Source organism: Girardinichthys multiradiatus, chromosome 13 (genome assembly GCF_021462225.1).
Source record: "Girardinichthys multiradiatus isolate DD_20200921_A chromosome 13, DD_fGirMul_XY1, whole genome shotgun sequence".
NCBI classification, from domain to species: domain Eukaryota; kingdom Metazoa; phylum Chordata; class Actinopteri; order Cyprinodontiformes; family Goodeidae; genus Girardinichthys; species Girardinichthys multiradiatus.
This window is the reverse complement of record NC_061806.1, coordinates 12,041,153-12,059,312: the sequence shown is the minus strand read 5'-3', so window position 1 is coordinate 12,059,312 and position 18,160 is coordinate 12,041,153. Positions and strand designations below refer to the sequence as shown.

The following is an 18,160-nucleotide window of genomic DNA, read 5'->3' as shown; positions in this document are numbered from 1 at the left end:
GAAAGGTGTGGGGAGTTCACACCAAGATTTGTGTTTTATTCCCATTTTGTTTGTCCAGGAGAAGCAGAAACATGATATCAGTACTCTACTGTGATATTGTCTGAGTGGGGAGAAAAGCTAATAAAAACAGTTCATGGCTGTACTTGCATGAGTGTACATGAGCATATAGATTTGTGTGTCAGCAGAGGGAGTAACAGGGAAGCAGAGTGTTTGTTTACTCCATCTGTGTTGATGCATGAGTGCTTCTGTGTCTATATGCTTTCATGCTTGTATTTGTGGGCTCTTGTATGCACCGATTTTCAATTCACTTCTTACATCTGTCTTAGTAGTGTATCCTGTTCTAATATAAGCTACATGATGATGTTTTCAATGGAAAATGTTTGATGAATACACCAGAAATGTGTTTACATATGTATTAGCATTTGGAGGCATCAGAGACACAGCTCAAAGTATGTCAGTAAACACAGGTGCAGTGACTCGCTAAAGTACTTTTCACATATTTTGTCATGTTAAAACCACAAACTTCAGTGAATTTTTTTGAGTTTGTATGATAGATGAGCACAACGTAAAGCATAAAAATGAAGTGGAAGGTTTATCTGACTCCACTTTTTAGGAGCACCTTTTAGTGCAATTACATCTGCAGGTCATTTGGGGTATGTCTCTACCAGCTTTGTACATCTTTGGACATCTAAAGATTTCATTTGCATTCATAATTCTTTGCAAAATAACTCAACCTCAGTCACATTTGATGGAGAGTGTCTATGAATATCAGTTTTCAAGTCTTGCTACAGGTTCTCAACTGGATTTGCTTCCTGACTGGATTTTGACTGGGCCATTCCAACTCATGAATAAGCTTTGATCTTAAAAACATCCAGTCATAGAGCTGGCTGTATGTTCAGGGTCATTTTCTTCTCAAACAAACCCCCAAGGCTGGAGTACTTGGAGAGAACTCACTCACTCACGGGGAGAAAATGCAAACTCTTTGCAGAAAGACCCCCGGCTGGGAGTCGAGCCCAGGACCTTCTTGCTGCAAGGCAACAGTGCTACCAATTGCATAGAGGTGGGCCATTTTTACTAATAGGGTGGCTTCTGAAGGCAATTTGTTGCAGTGGACTTTATTTGGGGGGATCAGAGTAAAGTAGACTTTACTTCTAAAAAAAACTCCAAACCACATGTCATTTTCCTTACATTTCACAATTGTCCATTACTTTGTGTTGGTCTATCACATAAAATCCAAAGAAAATCACGTGAAAAATAGACAAATCAGAATGTTTCAATCAAAGTAAATCCTGCCAGATGCTCACCAGGACTCTTGGATGCCATTTTCTCCGACTCTTTTGGCGTTCTGAAGAGAACAGGCTGACTGGGGGGGCTGCTGCCTCCCATGCTAATGCTCTGGACATGGACGATATATTCGGTATCCTCATCCAGATCCCACAGCGCGCAGGAGCGGGTGGTGGTGTTCACTTCCTGGATAAATCTCAACATCCGCACATCCTTCTTCTGCAGCGGGACATGGACCAGACAAGATGGAAAAAAACATGATAACGATCTGTTTTTGTGTATTTTTTGAAAAGGTTGAAGGTTTAATGTTACTTTATTGATATCCGTATGTAGAGTTGTTTTGTGGTGGCTTAAAACATTCATACAAACCGAACCATTCAAATAAATATACCAGTGTTCTAAGTGCTCCAAGCTCTATAAATCAAATCAAAACAGGACACAGAAGAGGATAGCAAAAATTAAAAATAAGATAAATACGCAAGAAATAAAATCTTTATAAAATCAATGGTTAAAACCATAAAACTGAAATAATTCAGACTTAATAAAACCCATTAAAATCCATAGAGTGGCAGTATCATTTCAGCTTATTCAGTTCAGTAACAGCAGTCAGAACAAAGCTGTTTTTGAAATGTCTGGTCCTAAATTTAGGGACTGAGAATCTTCTTCCAGAGGGAAGATGCTCTCTATAAAGGGGATAATAGGTATCATTTTAACCAGAAGTGGCTATCCGGTGTACCTGCCTGCTGTACAGGGATGTGACTGATTGTTGGGGCTCTCTAAGAAATCTAGACGATTCAACAAAAGCAAGATAGAAAAAGGTCAATATGGTTCGGTCAATATTAAACGACAGGGTTTCCTCAATCAGAAGAGGTGTTGATGTGACCTTTTGCACTAAAATGGTCTCAAGGTATTTGTAAGAATGCACACTCTCAGTGGCCTGATTTTTTATTAAAGTGACTTCATGGCTGTGAGGTTTTTTCGTTAAATGAATAATCATATCTTTAGTCTTATCATTATTAAGATGAAACATGAGATTCCTCACACCATTTTACTAAGTCAATGATCACTAGACCATGGCTGTTTTCATTTTCTCGGAGCAGACTAACAACGACAGAATCATCAGCGTACTTTATGATTAATCTGTTGGTATATCTGCTCTGACACTTATAAAGAGTAAATAGTAGAGGTGAAAGCATACAGCCTTGAGGTGACCCAGTAGAAGTGCATTTAAAATCTGAGAGGCAGTTGTTAGCTCTCACTCTCTGTATCACTATTGTCTAGAATCCATCCCAGTAAATTATTACTTCAATATGTTTATGGATCGTTTTGATTAAAATATGTAGTTGAATTATATTAAAATCCAAAAATAAAAGCCTTGCATGTGTCCCTTTAAAAACGTAGTGTTTGAAAAGCAGGTTTAGCAGAGTGAGGGTTGCACCTCCTCTTCTCTGTGAGACCTGAATGGGATACTGCATGGGATCTAAAAGATGCTCAGTCTGCTTTAAGATCTCACATCTGATTAAACTTTCAAATATGTTCATTAAAACGGAGGGTAAAGCTATCTAAATCACCAACAGTTTTAGAAGCATTGGATTTAGGGACAGGAACAACAACAGCCTCTTTCCAGTTGTTAGGAACATGTTGTGTTTGGCAAGATCTGTTGTAAATATAATGAAACACGGGACTCAGCTTGTTGGAACATGGCTTTTGTTCACTTTTACAGAATTAAACGCCTACATCCTGTAGGCTGATGTTAAAGTGCTGTGTGTTTTTAAGGTTATGGACAAGTTTCTGAAATTCCTTGCTAAAAATCACAGAATTAAAATGACACTAGAAGGAATTAAAAGCATTAGCTAGGTCAGAGTCAAAATTAAAACCATCTAAGGAGACACGAATGGTCAGTTACTTCTCCAATTGAGATGTGTGCTTTTATTTTGCTTTTAAAATGTCATGTTTTAATTCTTTCCTAGCTTAAATGAGATCAGAGATTTTTCCTTTCCTAAGAGCAAAGGATTTCTTAAATAGACAATACTTGACTGATTTGGTAACCAATGGCCTGTTGTTCAGACAGAGTTTAACACGCTTACATGGAGAAATCCTGTAAACAGAACATGTCACATCCACCGATGAGTCCAAGTCATCATCATGTGATTGTTTAAAAATGTCCCAATCAGTACACTTAAAACACTCCTACAACGTGAGAACTGATTCCTCATTCCAGACGTTTCTATCGTTAGATAAAGGCAGAGCTGTAGCAACAGGCTGCCATAAAATTGCAGTAACATCTTTTACTTTATCGTCAATAGTTTTTCAATCATCATCATCAATTTTTGGATACATGTTTTAGCAAATGCAAATTTCAGTCAGGAATTTCAGTTTCTCATGCTGTGGCTTAAATTATGCTAATGTGTACACCTCTGTCTAGGGTAATAGTTGTGAAAAAGCTTAATCAAAGTCTCTTGGGTTTGTTTTTAGCAAGGCAGTTAAGCTTAAAGACAGAAATTGCTTTCCAGGCCATGTACACTCTCCTAGAAATGCACATTATTACCTCGCTACAGCTGCTTGCTCGGGTCAATTGGCTTTTTCTGGATTAAAGAGCACGGCTCCTCTGGGGCACTTTTATTTACCAGGCAATTATAAAGGGAAATTTCCTAAACCATTAAAACTTCAGGAGGACAAAATGTACATCTAACATGGATCTCCAAGTGCTGTAGTGTGGCTGCAGAAACAAGGCTTCTGAATGTTTGATGGAAAGCTGTTGTAAGATTCAAGAGTCAGCAGCACAAGTAAGTACTCTGCAATCCGCCATTGTTATTGTTGTCTTTGTCTTTTATGGGTTTTTAACTGGTCGGCAGTCGTTATGTTGTGGGCGTGAAATTTCACTGATTTCAGTAATACTGCGCATGACCCACAGCTTCCCCATAAGAACGATTAAAATTTTCTAGTCTACATGACAATGGAGACGAGGATGTTTTCAAACCATTACACTCTGGAGAAAACCTGTGCTGTTGTCATGTAGACAGATAGTAAAATGCAAAAAAACTCTTCCATTTTGACCAGAAAATGTTGTTGTGTAACAAGGCTTAAAACTGCTTTTATTTAGAACCAGAAATGCAATTGCTATTACTACTGCTGGCAAAAAAATTTACTTGTTGCTAAAACAGTGATTATTAGTATCGCTATTATATCATTTAATTATTTATTAGTATTAAATGTTGCCTGTTTCAGCAGCAGTAGGTCTGAACAAGTAAGGAAGACAAAGGCTCGTAAGGCGGCTGGCCCTGGCGGTTTTAACCCATCGGGCCTGAGCAGGGCTGAAATGTGACTTGAATAGACCGCTGTTCACTGATTGGCCATAGGGGTGGCCCGCCATATGTCAGTATCATGAGAAAGTGTTCGCTGAGGTAGCAGAGAGAATGAAAAGCCACACATTTATCTGCACACCACAGTGCTGAGAAGAAAAAACTCAAAAGTGACTACAAAATATTAAGGACCACAAAGGCCAGAGTGGGTCAAACCGAAAGCTGTGGCAGTGATTTGAAATAACTGTTGGAGGACATGATGTGGACAGTGACTTTTCATTTTACTCATGTTTAGCAAGTTCATAATGAACCTTAAACCAGTAACTGCTAATAGCGGCACAGCCGCTGACGGCTGGAGGGGGGGGGGGGGGGCTTCAAGCCATTACACCAGTCGCTAGTGAGTCACTGGAAGCTTAATTGTGTGCAGAGTAGAGTAAGACTGAGCGGAGTGGAGTCGCGCAATGCTGCAACCATGAATGAAAAAAAGGCAAATGTGAACCAGGTGCTCAAACAAGTGATAACGTACACGTAATCAACATGAAAAATTCGAAAAGCGAGCAGATCCTGAGTAGGAATAGGCTAGTTGCAATAAATGAAGGTATATCAAGATTTTTTAAAGTTAAGGATATTGTAATTGCCAAGTAGGATAGAACCCATCCTACGATTTAAAGTCATTTTAATGAGGTTCTTAAGAAATTGCCCACATGCACTGAGTTTTTTCCAACTATATAAATAGAACTTTATTAATCCTTTACTGGGAAATGCTTTGTTACATCAGCAGCACTTACGAAACACCAAAAACAAAAGTAAGCTAATCTTGATCCTTATAAAGTCTAATGACTTCCTGCAACGTTCATACTGCACTGTGGTGTTATCAGTCTGTGACTGAAGGTGCTCTCCCTAACCCCCCACCAGGTCATGCAGTGGGTATAAGTCGTTCATCATAATACAGATTGGTGTCCTGAGCATTCTTACCACAGCCACCTGTTGAACTTGGTCCAACTGAGCCGGGATGGTGGAACTCGCCCTCTTTTTTAGTTTATTAAGTCTGTTCTTCTCTCAACAGCGAGCTCCCTCTCCCCAACACACCACACCAAAGAACAGTGCATAAAATAAAATATATGGAGCATAAAATAACACAAGCTGCCCCTATCCAACCGGTTGCTAGACACTGCCTGTCAGCTGGCTGAAATTAGGGCTTAACTGGTTTCCACTGTTTAAAAGAGACAATTTTGCCAGCTTGAAAGTGTATAACAACAAAAACATTTGATAGATAACATTATACCTGTAATATTGATTATGTTAAATTCCTTGTTTGTATGTACGAACTTGGCAATAAAGCTGATTCTGATTCTGATCCGGTTTAGATGCCCAAGCCACCTCAACTGGCTCCTCTCAATGTGGAGGAGCAGAATGGCCGAGCTCCTCACCCTATCTCTAAAAGAGTGCCCGGCCACCCTACGGAGGAAGCTCATTTCAGCCGCTTGTATCCAGGATCTCATTCTTTCGGTCATGACCCAAAGTTCATGGCCATAGGTGAGGGTAGGAACGTAGACCGACCGGTAAATCGAGAGATTCGCTTTTCGGCTCAGCTCTCTCTTCACCACAACGGACCGGCACAGCGCCCCCATTACTGTGGCAGCCACACCGATCCGTCTGTCGATCTCCCGCTCCATTCTTCCCTCACTCGTGAACAAGACCCCGAGATACTTAAACTCCTCCACTTGAGGCAGGAACTCCCCTCCAACCTGAAGAGGACAAGCCACCCTTTTCCGGTCGAGAACCATGGCCTCGGACTTGGAGGAGCTGATCTTCATCCCAGCCGCTTCACACTCGGCTGCGAACTGCCCCAGTGCATGCTGTAGGTCTTGGCTAGATGGTGCCAGCAGGACCACGTCATCTGCAAAAAGAAGAGACGAAATCCTCTGGTCCCCAAACCAGACCCCCTCCGGCCCTTGGCTGCGTCTAGAAATCCTGTCCATAAAAGTTATGAACAGGACCGGTGACAAAGGGCACCGGTGACAACTAAAACATTCCAGGAAAATAACCTCCAACCAACTGTGAAGCATTGGTGTGGAAATCTCATGGTTTGGGGATGCTTTGTTGGAACAGGACCTGGCCAGCTCACAATAATAGAATCTACCATGGATTTCATCGTGTTTGCAAAAAATAAAATTATAAAACAATAAAAGCTGAAGCAGAACTGGACCTTGCAACACGACAGTGGTCTAAAACAAACCAGTAAATCTACAGAGGACTGGCGGGAAATTAAGAAGTCCTACACAGAGTCAAAGTCAAGATCTTGGTCTCATTGATATCCTGTGAGGTCATTTAAAACGGGCTGTACACTATTTCAGCCAAAAGGAAGTAAGGCTAGCAATTAGGGGGTGAGGTGTCCCAACTTTTTCCTCAGCTAGAATACACATTTTAATTCTATGTTGCTTTTTTTTTAAAGAGTAAAACAATAATAATATGTAGTGTTTACTTGTAATGAAATCTCTTGCTTTTCTGGATAAAAATAAAATTCAGCATAGTCGTGTGAACTTTACTTTTGGAGGAACTGAATGGGCTGGTCCATTTTTTTTTTAAATGGTTATACCTTTTTGTTTTAAATTAAGCTACTAAAAAGATTTGAAGGAAGTTCTTTGTGGTTTTAAATTTTAGACCCATGCTTTGTTTTAATGTTTTTTTAAATGACACACACAGAGGTACCTGTTGGGTGATGGCGAATCCAATGACCGGATCTCCCTCCAAGATCTCCCACGTCACCAGAGCCGAGTTTACCTCCAGCTCTCTAATGGTCACATTAAGCGGAGCTGACAGCACAGCGTCTAACACGGACACAGAAGGACATAGAATTGATAAGGACAGAGCATAAATGCCATATTCCCACACTTTGCAATAGATATCATAAATCCTACAGTGGAGAGTGGAAAACCATCCTCATATTCACTCTCTTTGAACTGTGCGTTTTTTGCTCTCTCGGCCCACTTTCACTAAGATCTTCCCCTTACCACCCACAAATTAATCTATCTCCTTTCATTAAAACTCATCCTAATTAATACACTTGAGTATGTCGGGGTTTCCCACGGGAAGATGCTTCTTCCCATCTGTCTTTGTTTCTAATTCTAAAACATTTTTCAGGGTTTTACCTTCTCTCCTTTTTCTCACACAGAAACTCAGGGTGATATTTCTGCTGCTGTCAAATGATCTTAAGTTATGTCTCGAAAAAGAAGGGAAATTATACCTCAGAATGCAGTGCACTCTTTATCCGCATATTAATCATGGATCTAGTTGAAGTTTTAATTGTTTCATTTCTTAACTGCAAACAAAATAGAGCATAATGGAATGTGTGTGACTTACAAAGAGCAGAGGGTGTGATTTACAACAAACTCAAGGTCCTCTATGATCAGAGCTGGATTTCCCTTGAGTCCAGCTTGACAAAGTAACATCAGGGTTAGACCTTGGTTTGGTTTTGAACGCAAACTAACCATCATGTGAAACACACACACACACACACACACAAACAAACACACACACACACACACGCACTCATGTTTTGCTATATGTAGTGAGGACCATGTGTTGACTCCCATTGACTTCCATTAATTTTCAGTCATTTTCAACCCTTTCTATGCCCTAGCCTTGACAATAACCCTAAACCTAATCATTACCAGTGCATGCCTAACCCTAACCTTAACCTAAACTCAGTTCACACCTTAGTCCTAAACCTAACCGTTAGTGAAATAGGTCGTGAGGACCAGCAAAATGTCCTCACTTTGGTACAAACGGTCCTCAATTTGATGGTGAAATTGGGAAAATGGTTCTCACTGTGATGCCAAGACAGGAACACACACACAAACACACACACACACACACACACGATGTTAAATCTCCCTTTATACATGGTATAACAAGAAAACAAGCATGACTCCTTAGTCTTCCCCAACACATCTATTGTTCCACGTCTTTTCAACATTCCCTTTACTTGTTGGTTTTCTTACGCATCAAAATTATACACACTGACTAATGAGCAAATATTTGCACTTGGCGGCTACTTTAAGGAGCTAGATGTGTGGGTGGCAAGACATGCAATGTCAACAAAATGTCTTAAATGCTGCCCTGTTGAATCTTCTGAATAATTAGCTCATTTTTGTCAGTCGGCAAGTAGGCCATTTCAGCTGAGACAGTGCTAATTACTGCAGCATTACATTTAACTGTTGTTACAGCTAGCTTGTGCTGCCTCAGTGACCGCATTGGGTCATAATAATAACTATTATTATAGAAAATGTATCTTCATTGAGTTAAGTGAGTAATGAGTCAGCAAATCGAGATCCACAACATTGTCTACATGGCAATAAGAATATGGCAAAATGTTTGAAATAATTGTTATCCAGCTTCAAAAAAACAAAAATTCTATCCATAGAACACAGTCTTCACTGTCACGTTTTGTTTGCGTTTATAATATTTTCAATTATTATGTGAACAAAATTGGAACTTTGGTACATTTGTCGTGCATAGCCAAAATGATGCAGTTAGCATAGCGAGCAAAGCTCAAAGGGAAAAATTACCACTGGAATTGGAAAAAAAACACAGTCCAGTAGGGGGCAATAGTGTATGAGGTTTGCCAACGTGACTGTTAGTCTTCATTCATCAGCTAATATGAGGTTAATTTCTGAATAGCTATCTAAAAATGTACAAGCAGCTACTCACTTTTGAGCGGGATATATTTTTATGCATGGAAAGGTCTGCGTATATACAGGTCCTTCTCAAAATATTAGTATATTGTGATAAAGTTCATTATTTTCCATAATGTCATGATGAAAATTTAACATTCATATATTTTAGATTAATTGCACACTAACTGAAATATTTCAGGTCTTTTATTATCTTAATACGGATGATTTTGGCATACAGCTCATGAAAACCCAAAATTCCTATCTCACAAAATTAGCATATTTCATCCGACCAATAAAAGACAAGTGTTTTTAATACAAAAAACGTCAACCTTCAAATAATCATGTACAGTTATGCACTCAATACTCGGTCGGGAATCCTTTTGCAGAAATGACTGCTTCAATGCGGCGTGGCATGGAGGCAATCAGCCTGTGGCACTGCTGAGGTCTTATGGAGGCCCAGGATGCTTCGATAGCAGCCTTTAGCTCATCCAGAGTGTTGGGTCTTGAGTCTCTCAACGTTCTCTTCACAATATCCCACAGATTCTCTATGGGGTTCAGGTCAGGAGAGTTGGCAGGCCAATTGAGCACAGTGATACCATGGTCAGTAAACCATTTACCAGTGGTTTTGGCACTGTGAGCAGGTGCCAGGTCGTGCTGAAAAATGAAATCTTCATCTCCGTAAAGCTTTTCAGCAGATGGAAGCATGAAGTGCTCCAAAATCTCCTGATAGCTAGCTGCATTGACCCTGCCCTTGATAAAACACAGTGGACCAACACCAGCAGCTGACACGGCACCCCAGACCATCACTGACTGTGGGTACTTGACACTGGACTTCTGGCATTTTGGCATTTCCTTCTCCCCAGTCTTCCACCAGACTCTGGCACCTTGATTTCCGAATGACATGCAGAATTTGCTTTCATCCGAAAAAAGTACTTTGGACCACTGAGCAACAGTCCAGTGCTGCTTCTCTGTAGCCCAGGTCAGGCGCTTCTGCCGCTGTTTCTGGTTCAAAAGTGGCTTGACCTGGGGAATGCGGCACCTGTAGCCCATTTCCTGCACACGCCTGTGCACGGTGACTCTGGATGTTTCTACTCCAGACTCAGTCCACTGCTTCCGCAGGTCCCCCAAGGTCTGGAATCGGCCCTTCTCCACAATCTTCCTCAGGGTCCGGTCACCTCTTCTCGTTGTGCAGCGTTTTCTGCCACACTTTTTCCTTCCCACAGACTTCCCACTGAGGTGCCTTGATACAGCACTCTGGGAACAGCCTATTCGTTCAGAAATTTCTTTCTGTGTCTTACCCTCTTGCTTGAGGGTGTCAATAGTGGCCTTCTGGACAGTAGTCAGGTCGGCAGTCTTACCCATGATTGGGGTTTTGAGTGATGAACCAGGCTGGGAGTTTTTAAGGCCTCAGGAATCTTTTGCAGGTGTTTAGAGTTAACTCGTTGATTCAGATGATTAGGTTCATAGCTCGTTTAGAGGCCCTTTTAATGATATGCTAATTTTGTGAGATAGGAATTTTGGGTTTTCATGAGCTGTATGCCAAAATCATCCGTATTAAGACAATAAAAGACTTGAAATATTTCAGTTAGTGTGCAATGAATCTAAAATATATGAATGTTAAATTTTCATCATTACATTATGGAAAATAATGAACTTCATCACAATATGCTAATATTTTGAGAAGGACCTGTAGATTCACCAATTTGCCAGAATAGACTCACTGCAGCTGTTGTACTGCTCAGGTTCCCACTGTTTGGCAAATTATCACCAATGTTGTATTGAAGTAGAAGGTTTGGCAAAAACTCGGGAGCTAATTTTTTTTACAGATTTCCAATAGAAAATGGACAAAGACTAAGATGACACAGAGCTACCTCGCACTGGGATAAGAATGACTCACAAAAACTCCGGTAGCCCCTAAACATTTGGACAAATTACCACGCAAACATGTTTTACAAACATAAATCTGAAAATATGTGGGTCCACACCTATTTATCCTAAATTATTTGCCTGTTCTCCTTTGCAAAATCTCAGTTAAATTCAATGGAGACTGTCTTTGAACATCTATTATCAAATCTAGCCAAAGATTATCAATTGAATTTAGGTCTGGACTTTGACTAGGACATAAACATCCTTTGATCAAAACCAATCGGTAGTAGCTCTGGCTGTTTTGTGTTGTTTGTCCTTCTGGAAGGCGTACCTCAGCCTCAGTCTCTAGTCTTGCAGCTGCTAACAGGCTTTCTTCCAGTATTGCCCTGTTTTTAGCTTCATCTCTCTTTCCATCATCCCTGACCAGCTCTCTTGTCCATCGTCCCAGTTGAACAAAAGCATCCTCACAGCCAGATGCTCACACCTATGTGTCTTCAGGAAAGCTTTAAACAAAGAAAGTGCTCAACTACTAGATGTTCTGTTAACAGATTATCCTACCATAGCTGTTGATCTCTACAGCTCCTCTAGAGTCACCACTGCCATCTTGGCTTTCTTTAATAAACGGTCTGTCCAGTTTTTGTGTACGGCAAAACCTTGGTAGGTTTGCAGTTGTGCCGTTGTGCAAAATTTGAAAAAGTCTAAGGGACCTTTGCAAGATACTGTACTGGTAGAAAGCGCTCTTTTTCTCTGCCTGCTAGCTTCCATTCCCATTCAACAGTTCAACCACAACATAGAATGTACCAGAGAGCTGCAGTATTGGTTTCCAACCATTCTTTAAGTCGTCTGCAGCAAAACAAGTTAAAACAAGGCTGCAGAAGTACAAAACTCACTCCTAAAACCTCACAGTCACACATCTTCAAACCAAATGAGAACAATATCTCCAGTGTTATGGATGTATTTTCTAATCATCTCTTTGCTGCCCTAATTAAATATATCTGCCGCACCGCTCACTGCAACAGCTTACACAACATAACTGTTGATATCACATAAGATGCAACACATAGTCAAGGATAAACTGATACAAGAGGATAACACCCTTTAGGAGGGTTAAGAACAGGCGTAGATAAAAGCAGGACTCACGCTCCATTCTTTGCTCCTCTCGGTTCATCCCTAAGATGGGCAGAGAGGGGGCCCGGTACTGAAAGTAAATGTCACTCTGTATTTGTTCAATTGTATACTCTGTACACTGATAATTTTGGGATTAAATCTTGATTTTATGCTTAATAATTTCTCATTATTTCACAAGGTAAATACTTTGCTGGTTTTACAAGTTGGGTCTCAGAACTGGAGAGAAACGGACCCGGTGGTGTACAGGGAGGAAAGAGAGTAAAAACTCCCATTTTACAACACCAGGCTGAGATAAGCCTCAATGATCTTATCTCCAAGGGTTAGGATTTTCAAAGGACTTTCTGGATATCTAAGCTCATCATCAGGACACAGTGGAAGCAATAGCTTTTGACTGAAACAAATTCCCCTCTTGAATATAACGCTTTGCAGCATTCATGATAAATTATTGTTCAAGGTTTTAAAATAATCTCGCACGGAAAGTATTGGATGCTGAAGCTGGGGTTGTCAAAAATGTTCAAAAAGAGTGGGATCACAACTTCCCACACTAGGTTCAATGAAATAACTGCTTATTTTTAATGAACTAGTGGCTTGAACATCAGCCTTTCTGTCTGTAAGTGAGGGACTACAATACTTATTAATACAATTTAAAACACATTTATGAGCATTTTTTTACAACACTAAATCACCTCCTCTGTCTGTGTCAAAGTGATCCTAATCACCCTAATGCAACATGATTACCTCATGTCAACCATCATTTTTGGCTTTACAAAGCTTATTGTGAGTGCAAATCAAAGCTCACTCATGCAGATCACATCCATGTGATACATATGAGCCCGCTGCATGCGTTTGCTCAGCCCGTACATCCCACCCCTCTTTGTTTACCTGCGGTGGTCGCTCATCAACCTGTGGTCCAACTCACCGGCTTTAACGGAGGACGCCAAGAGGAAGGAGCCCAGCAGGAGCAGCAGTAGCGCCGCCGCAGACAAGCCCGGTTTAGCCATCCTCCTGCTTTGTCTTGCGGAGCTTCACATCCTGCGCGGCCCATTTATCACATCGCATTTAAGGCGAGCGAGACGAGCATCCGGGGTTGGGGTACCGGAGGGCGGACTTGTTGTGCCGGAGATGAGGCTCTCTGGAACTTGCAAGCAGCAGCAGCGGCGCAACAACAGCCGAATGAGGAGGAGGAAGAGGAGGATGGGTTGAGATGAAGGGGGAGCAGCAAGATGGTACTAGATCCAGAGCTCGGTTACCGCTTTGGCCACAGGAATAGTCGCTCACACTGTCAGTCCGGCTGCCGGTGACGGAGAGGCAAGGTGAGCGCTGCGTAACAGGAACGGAGTGCGCAACTGCCGCAGGCTGCAACGTGCCACTGCTCACAGACATCCGCAAACTCTCACGCAAACACCTGCAGCAGTGCACGTCAAGTCATTTAATGGAAGTATCCCGAAAACCAAATAACACAAAGCATGAGACAGACCACCAAACTGGAGATATTTTATTTTATTAAATTACTCAATAAATATGGCATATAAATTTTACAGCTCTTGTGAAGTTTGCATACACACATATCCGACATAGGCACAAATGACACTAATTTTGACCCTGCAAAATTCTAAATTTTGACATCCTAAAACATTGGGTGTATATTTAGCAAAGTTTAATTGGTCACTGTGTCATGTTTGAGGGTTTGGTGGCAGGACCAGAATGCAGAACACGGCGAGAAGGCAGCATGGTGAGTTGAAGTATTTAATGTTGAAGTATACAGACTTACTGGCAGGCAGGGAAAGTACTGAGTACAGACAGGTAATCCACAGAAAACAGGCTCAGGAGCAAAAACAGAAAACAAACCACTAGGAAGACCTCGGATAGATACACGGTCTTTGAAGAGGAAAGATAACATGAGGAACCAGCGAGAAACAATGAAAACTAGAAAGCTTATAAGCTGAGGGCAGTGGAGTTTGGACCAATGAGAGGGAGGCAGGTAATCAGAGGAAACATGAATCAGGTGTGGACCAGGCTGAGGGAATATGAATGATTGCTATGGTGACCGGACCGGGAAACAAAGGGGCACTGGAGAAACTAGACTGAAATAAAGCAAAGGGAAAACGGGATCAAAAGATAAACAACACCAACTCCCAAAGAGGGGCAGGGAGGCCGAGGAATAGGTGGACTGACTACAAAACTAAACTATGGGAAAGGGACTAAATAAACTCAGGGAAACAGATCTAAGAAAGTTATAACAACCTAAGATATAAGAACCTGGCAAATAAGAATAAACAAAAGAAACCATAAAGGAAACCCTAACTGAAAAAGTAAACAAACCCAAACAAACACTGACTGAAACTAAAAAGACAGCCAAATGTCTTACCATTTTAAGGATTTTAAGCCTTTAAATGGTAGGTAAATCATTCTACTGTGAAAAGAGGAGAAAGACCAGAAGCAAAGAGACGGGACAAAAATGAAGAGACATGTCAGGTTCATTTGTAAAGGGCACCAGGACTTCTTGCAGGAAGGCAGCAACCAGGTAGGTTAAGCATCAAGCAAAGATGGACCGTCTCACTGCTCCTTATATCTCCCACAACCTGTTGAGGAGATAGCTGGCAGTTGTGCAGCCCGGAGCCTGGAACCACGTCCCCGACCAAGCTCCTCTCAGGAGGAAAGACACTCATATCCAACACACCTACACACACCAGGAACCATGACGAGGACATGCTGGTAATGAAGAGCCTACGCCCAAAAAAATAAGATTCATGGCCCAAATAGACATAAGAAAATATTTGTTATGTAACATTTAACTAAAATTATTAACATAAAATGTATATTTATTTAAAAAAGTTCAACAAAAATATGCTAAACTTAGCACTTCAGCTGTGGCAGAGGGAAGGCTTAGCAGATGAAGGAGGGAGACAAGTAACATAGATGGGCTGAACAGAGATACAAGAAAACTGCAAATCAAAGGGGAAACGATAAATTAAGATCTAAGAGGAATAATACTAAATATTTAAGGACCACTAGCATGAAACACAGAATACATAAGAATAAACTAATAAGGAAAACACCTAACAATAATGAGGACAGATAAACAAAGCAAAATCTAAGGAACTAAATGAACAGTAAACAAATAGTCCAAATACACACACAACAAAAAATCAAAGCCAAACACCTCAGGATCGTGTGACAATAATCACTAGAGTGCAGCAATATCCCAGCTGGCCAGTATCATGCTGTGGTCAATCTTTTTTCTTCTACAAGCAAAAGGAAGCTACAGTGTGTTGATGGAAAGATGGATGGAGCTAAAAGCAGGGAAATCCATCAAGATAACTTGTTAGAGGCCCCCAGACTGCGGGCAGAGGTTCACCTTCTAGCAGGACAAAAACCCTGAACATACAGCCAGAGCTGAAACAGAGTGGTTTAGGTCAAAGCATATCCATGTTTAAAATGGCCCACTCAAAGTCTAGACCTAAATCTATTTAAGAACCAGTGGTTCACAGATGCTCTCACTCTAATTCGACTGAGATTCAACTACTTTGCAAGGATGAAAGGGGAAAAATATTTGGCTTCTAGAAGTCCAAAGCTGACAGAGAGACTTGCAGCTGTAATGGCAGCAAAATTTCATCAAATCTCTCCCTCTCGTGGGGGGCTTAGATCAAAATATGGTTCCTCTCCAGCCTGTGTACAAACCCCTTGTACACAGAGAACCAGCTGTGACACACAGTGAAGATTTGGTCAGAATGAACTGATGAAGCTCCGAGAGACAGTTTCAACTCCACTGTGTGGTAAGAGCTCTGTGTTCTTCATGGAGGGGGGTAATTGACAGCATCGCAGTCTGCATCACAGACTACATTAACTTCAATGTGGACAATACTATGCCCAACATGAAAGTACAGTGTCTCTCCAGTACCAAGCCCTGGATCAACTCTGAATAAAAGGTTTCCCTCAAGGAGAAGAGAGCCTTTGGATCAGGAAACAAGGAGAAACTGAGAGCTGTGCAGAAGGAACTGAGAAGGAAGATCAGGGATGAAAAACATCTACAGGAAAAAGATGGAGAACCAGCTGCAGCAGAACAACAACACCCTGAAGACAATTTCAGGTCAAACCAATCTTCCAGGCTGTAGGGTTTAGGGTGGGTAACCGGGTTTGATCGGACACTCATCCCTCTCCTGGCCTAGTCTCCCCCTGCCGCAAAGCTCACTGTCTTCAACAACTGCCTGCTTTTCTTCCAATAACTTCACACAGCTCAGCTCTCAGCCATCACCTGTCCCCCCTGCCCTTCAGAGGACTCCATCCCACAAGCACCCCCCATCCCCCACCCCAACATCTGTCCCTTTCAACACTTCAGGTGAGGAACGAGTTGTGAAAAATCAAAGGGTTATGACAAAAGAGTGCAGGTCCTTCCTCCCAGCTGGTAGACTTCATAACCATCACTGCTCCTACCAAACTCAACAAGTGTTTACATCCCTGCTGTTATTAGCACACTTTCTCCTTTTCTTGCTCAAATATACATGACACGTTGTACATTTTTTCTAACTCAGATGCACATTTCTTTTAATCTGTGTATGCTATTTTCATAACTGCAAAGTATTTTTCTTATTGTGTAAATTTGCCCTGTACAGTCTTATTATTATTGTCTATTTTTTTATTTTTACCTGTGTGTGAATCTGCATGCGTCGATTAGCCTGTCACTTTGCTGCTGGTATTCCTATAGTTCCCCTTTGGGGAACAATAAAGGGTTTTTTTCAATCATATTTCTATTCTATTCTAGAAAATTGTTTGGCAAAGTACTGGCTCAATCTTACACTGATATATCGCTAAATCACTTAAAAAAGGTTAATGTTGAAGTGTATTCGATGCATTGCTCTGTGTGTAATAGGAGTTCACAACTGGTCTAAGGTGACCTTAATCAACATGACGCAGCATGGAAAGGAGAATGTTGTCAGCCAATTTGATGCTGCATTTTTGCAGAAAAAAATGACTCACTTGCCATGTGTATACTCACAGAAGAGAGACAGATGTTTATTGGATGATGAGGAAAAAGGCAGAAGTTTCACAAAAGTCACACAAAGATAATAAATGCCAAACTGAAGAGATTCTACTTACAGTTCCTGCAGAGTAATTAATGCCCTTGAATGTATGTGTCAGCCATACATGCTGGGTTCTTTTGCTTTTTTCTTGTTAGGGATGCACTTAAACTGGATTCCTTATGGGATTTATTGGGAAGAAATTCATATTTTATATCTCCCCTGTGTAATTAACTGCAGTGAAGGAGAGTTAAAAGAACAGTAACTGAAGTTTACTGTCTGGGGGGAAGTTACTGTGTAGCCACAAATCAAACAGAGCACTTGTAGGAATCCAGCTGTTCAGATGAGTTAGCAAAATTGTGCTGATGTAGGATCACAGAAGCAAAATCTGCAATGATTACAGTTAAAACCAGACATTTGTATACACTGTATAAAAGGCGTAACCTTTTTCCTCTCAGATTAAATCACACAAAACTTTTCCTTTTTTAGGTTAGTTAGTTTACCAAAATTATTCTTACTATCATACCTTTCAGGGAGAAAAGTATAAAAGCAAACAACCTTGTGAAGATGCTGGCTAAAGCAGATAACAATGTCAGGGTTTGGACGTTTTGGACTTTGCTTTTGGGTTTTGTTTAACTTTTAGCTAGATGTTTCTTATTTGTGTTTTGTATTCATGTTAGTTTTGGTTTTCTGTTTTGGGTTATCTTCTGCCCCCCAGTGTGCTCTCCTCGCTCCTAGTTCCCTTGGCGTTGATTTCCTGTTTATTTCCTTAGAATGGTTTCCTTATGATTATTATTGTTATTTATCATAGTTCTCTGGTTCCCTTGCACTCTCTTATTTATTAATTTATTTTCTGTTACTTCTCTCGTCATTTGTTTTCCCC

General features: G+C 40.9%; 1 protein-coding gene across 1 annotated transcript in view; it reads right to left on the bottom strand.

Annotated features, from left to right (window-relative positions):
• Positions 1–13,645, bottom strand: part of fndc5b (fibronectin type III domain containing 5b) — a 43,387-nt gene extending 29,742 nt beyond the window's left edge. The window contains exons 1-3 of the mRNA XM_047384658.1: positions 13,179–13,645; positions 7,299–7,417; positions 1,305–1,503 (exon numbers count right to left, since the gene is read on the bottom strand). Of these exons, the coding sequence (XP_047240614.1) occupies positions 1,305–1,503; positions 7,299–7,417; positions 13,179–13,260 (400 nt within the window). The 5' untranslated portion in view covers positions 13,261–13,645. The remainder of the gene's footprint in view (positions 1–1,304; positions 1,504–7,298; positions 7,418–13,178) is intronic.
• Between the last annotated feature and the right edge of the window lie 4,515 nt (positions 13,646–18,160).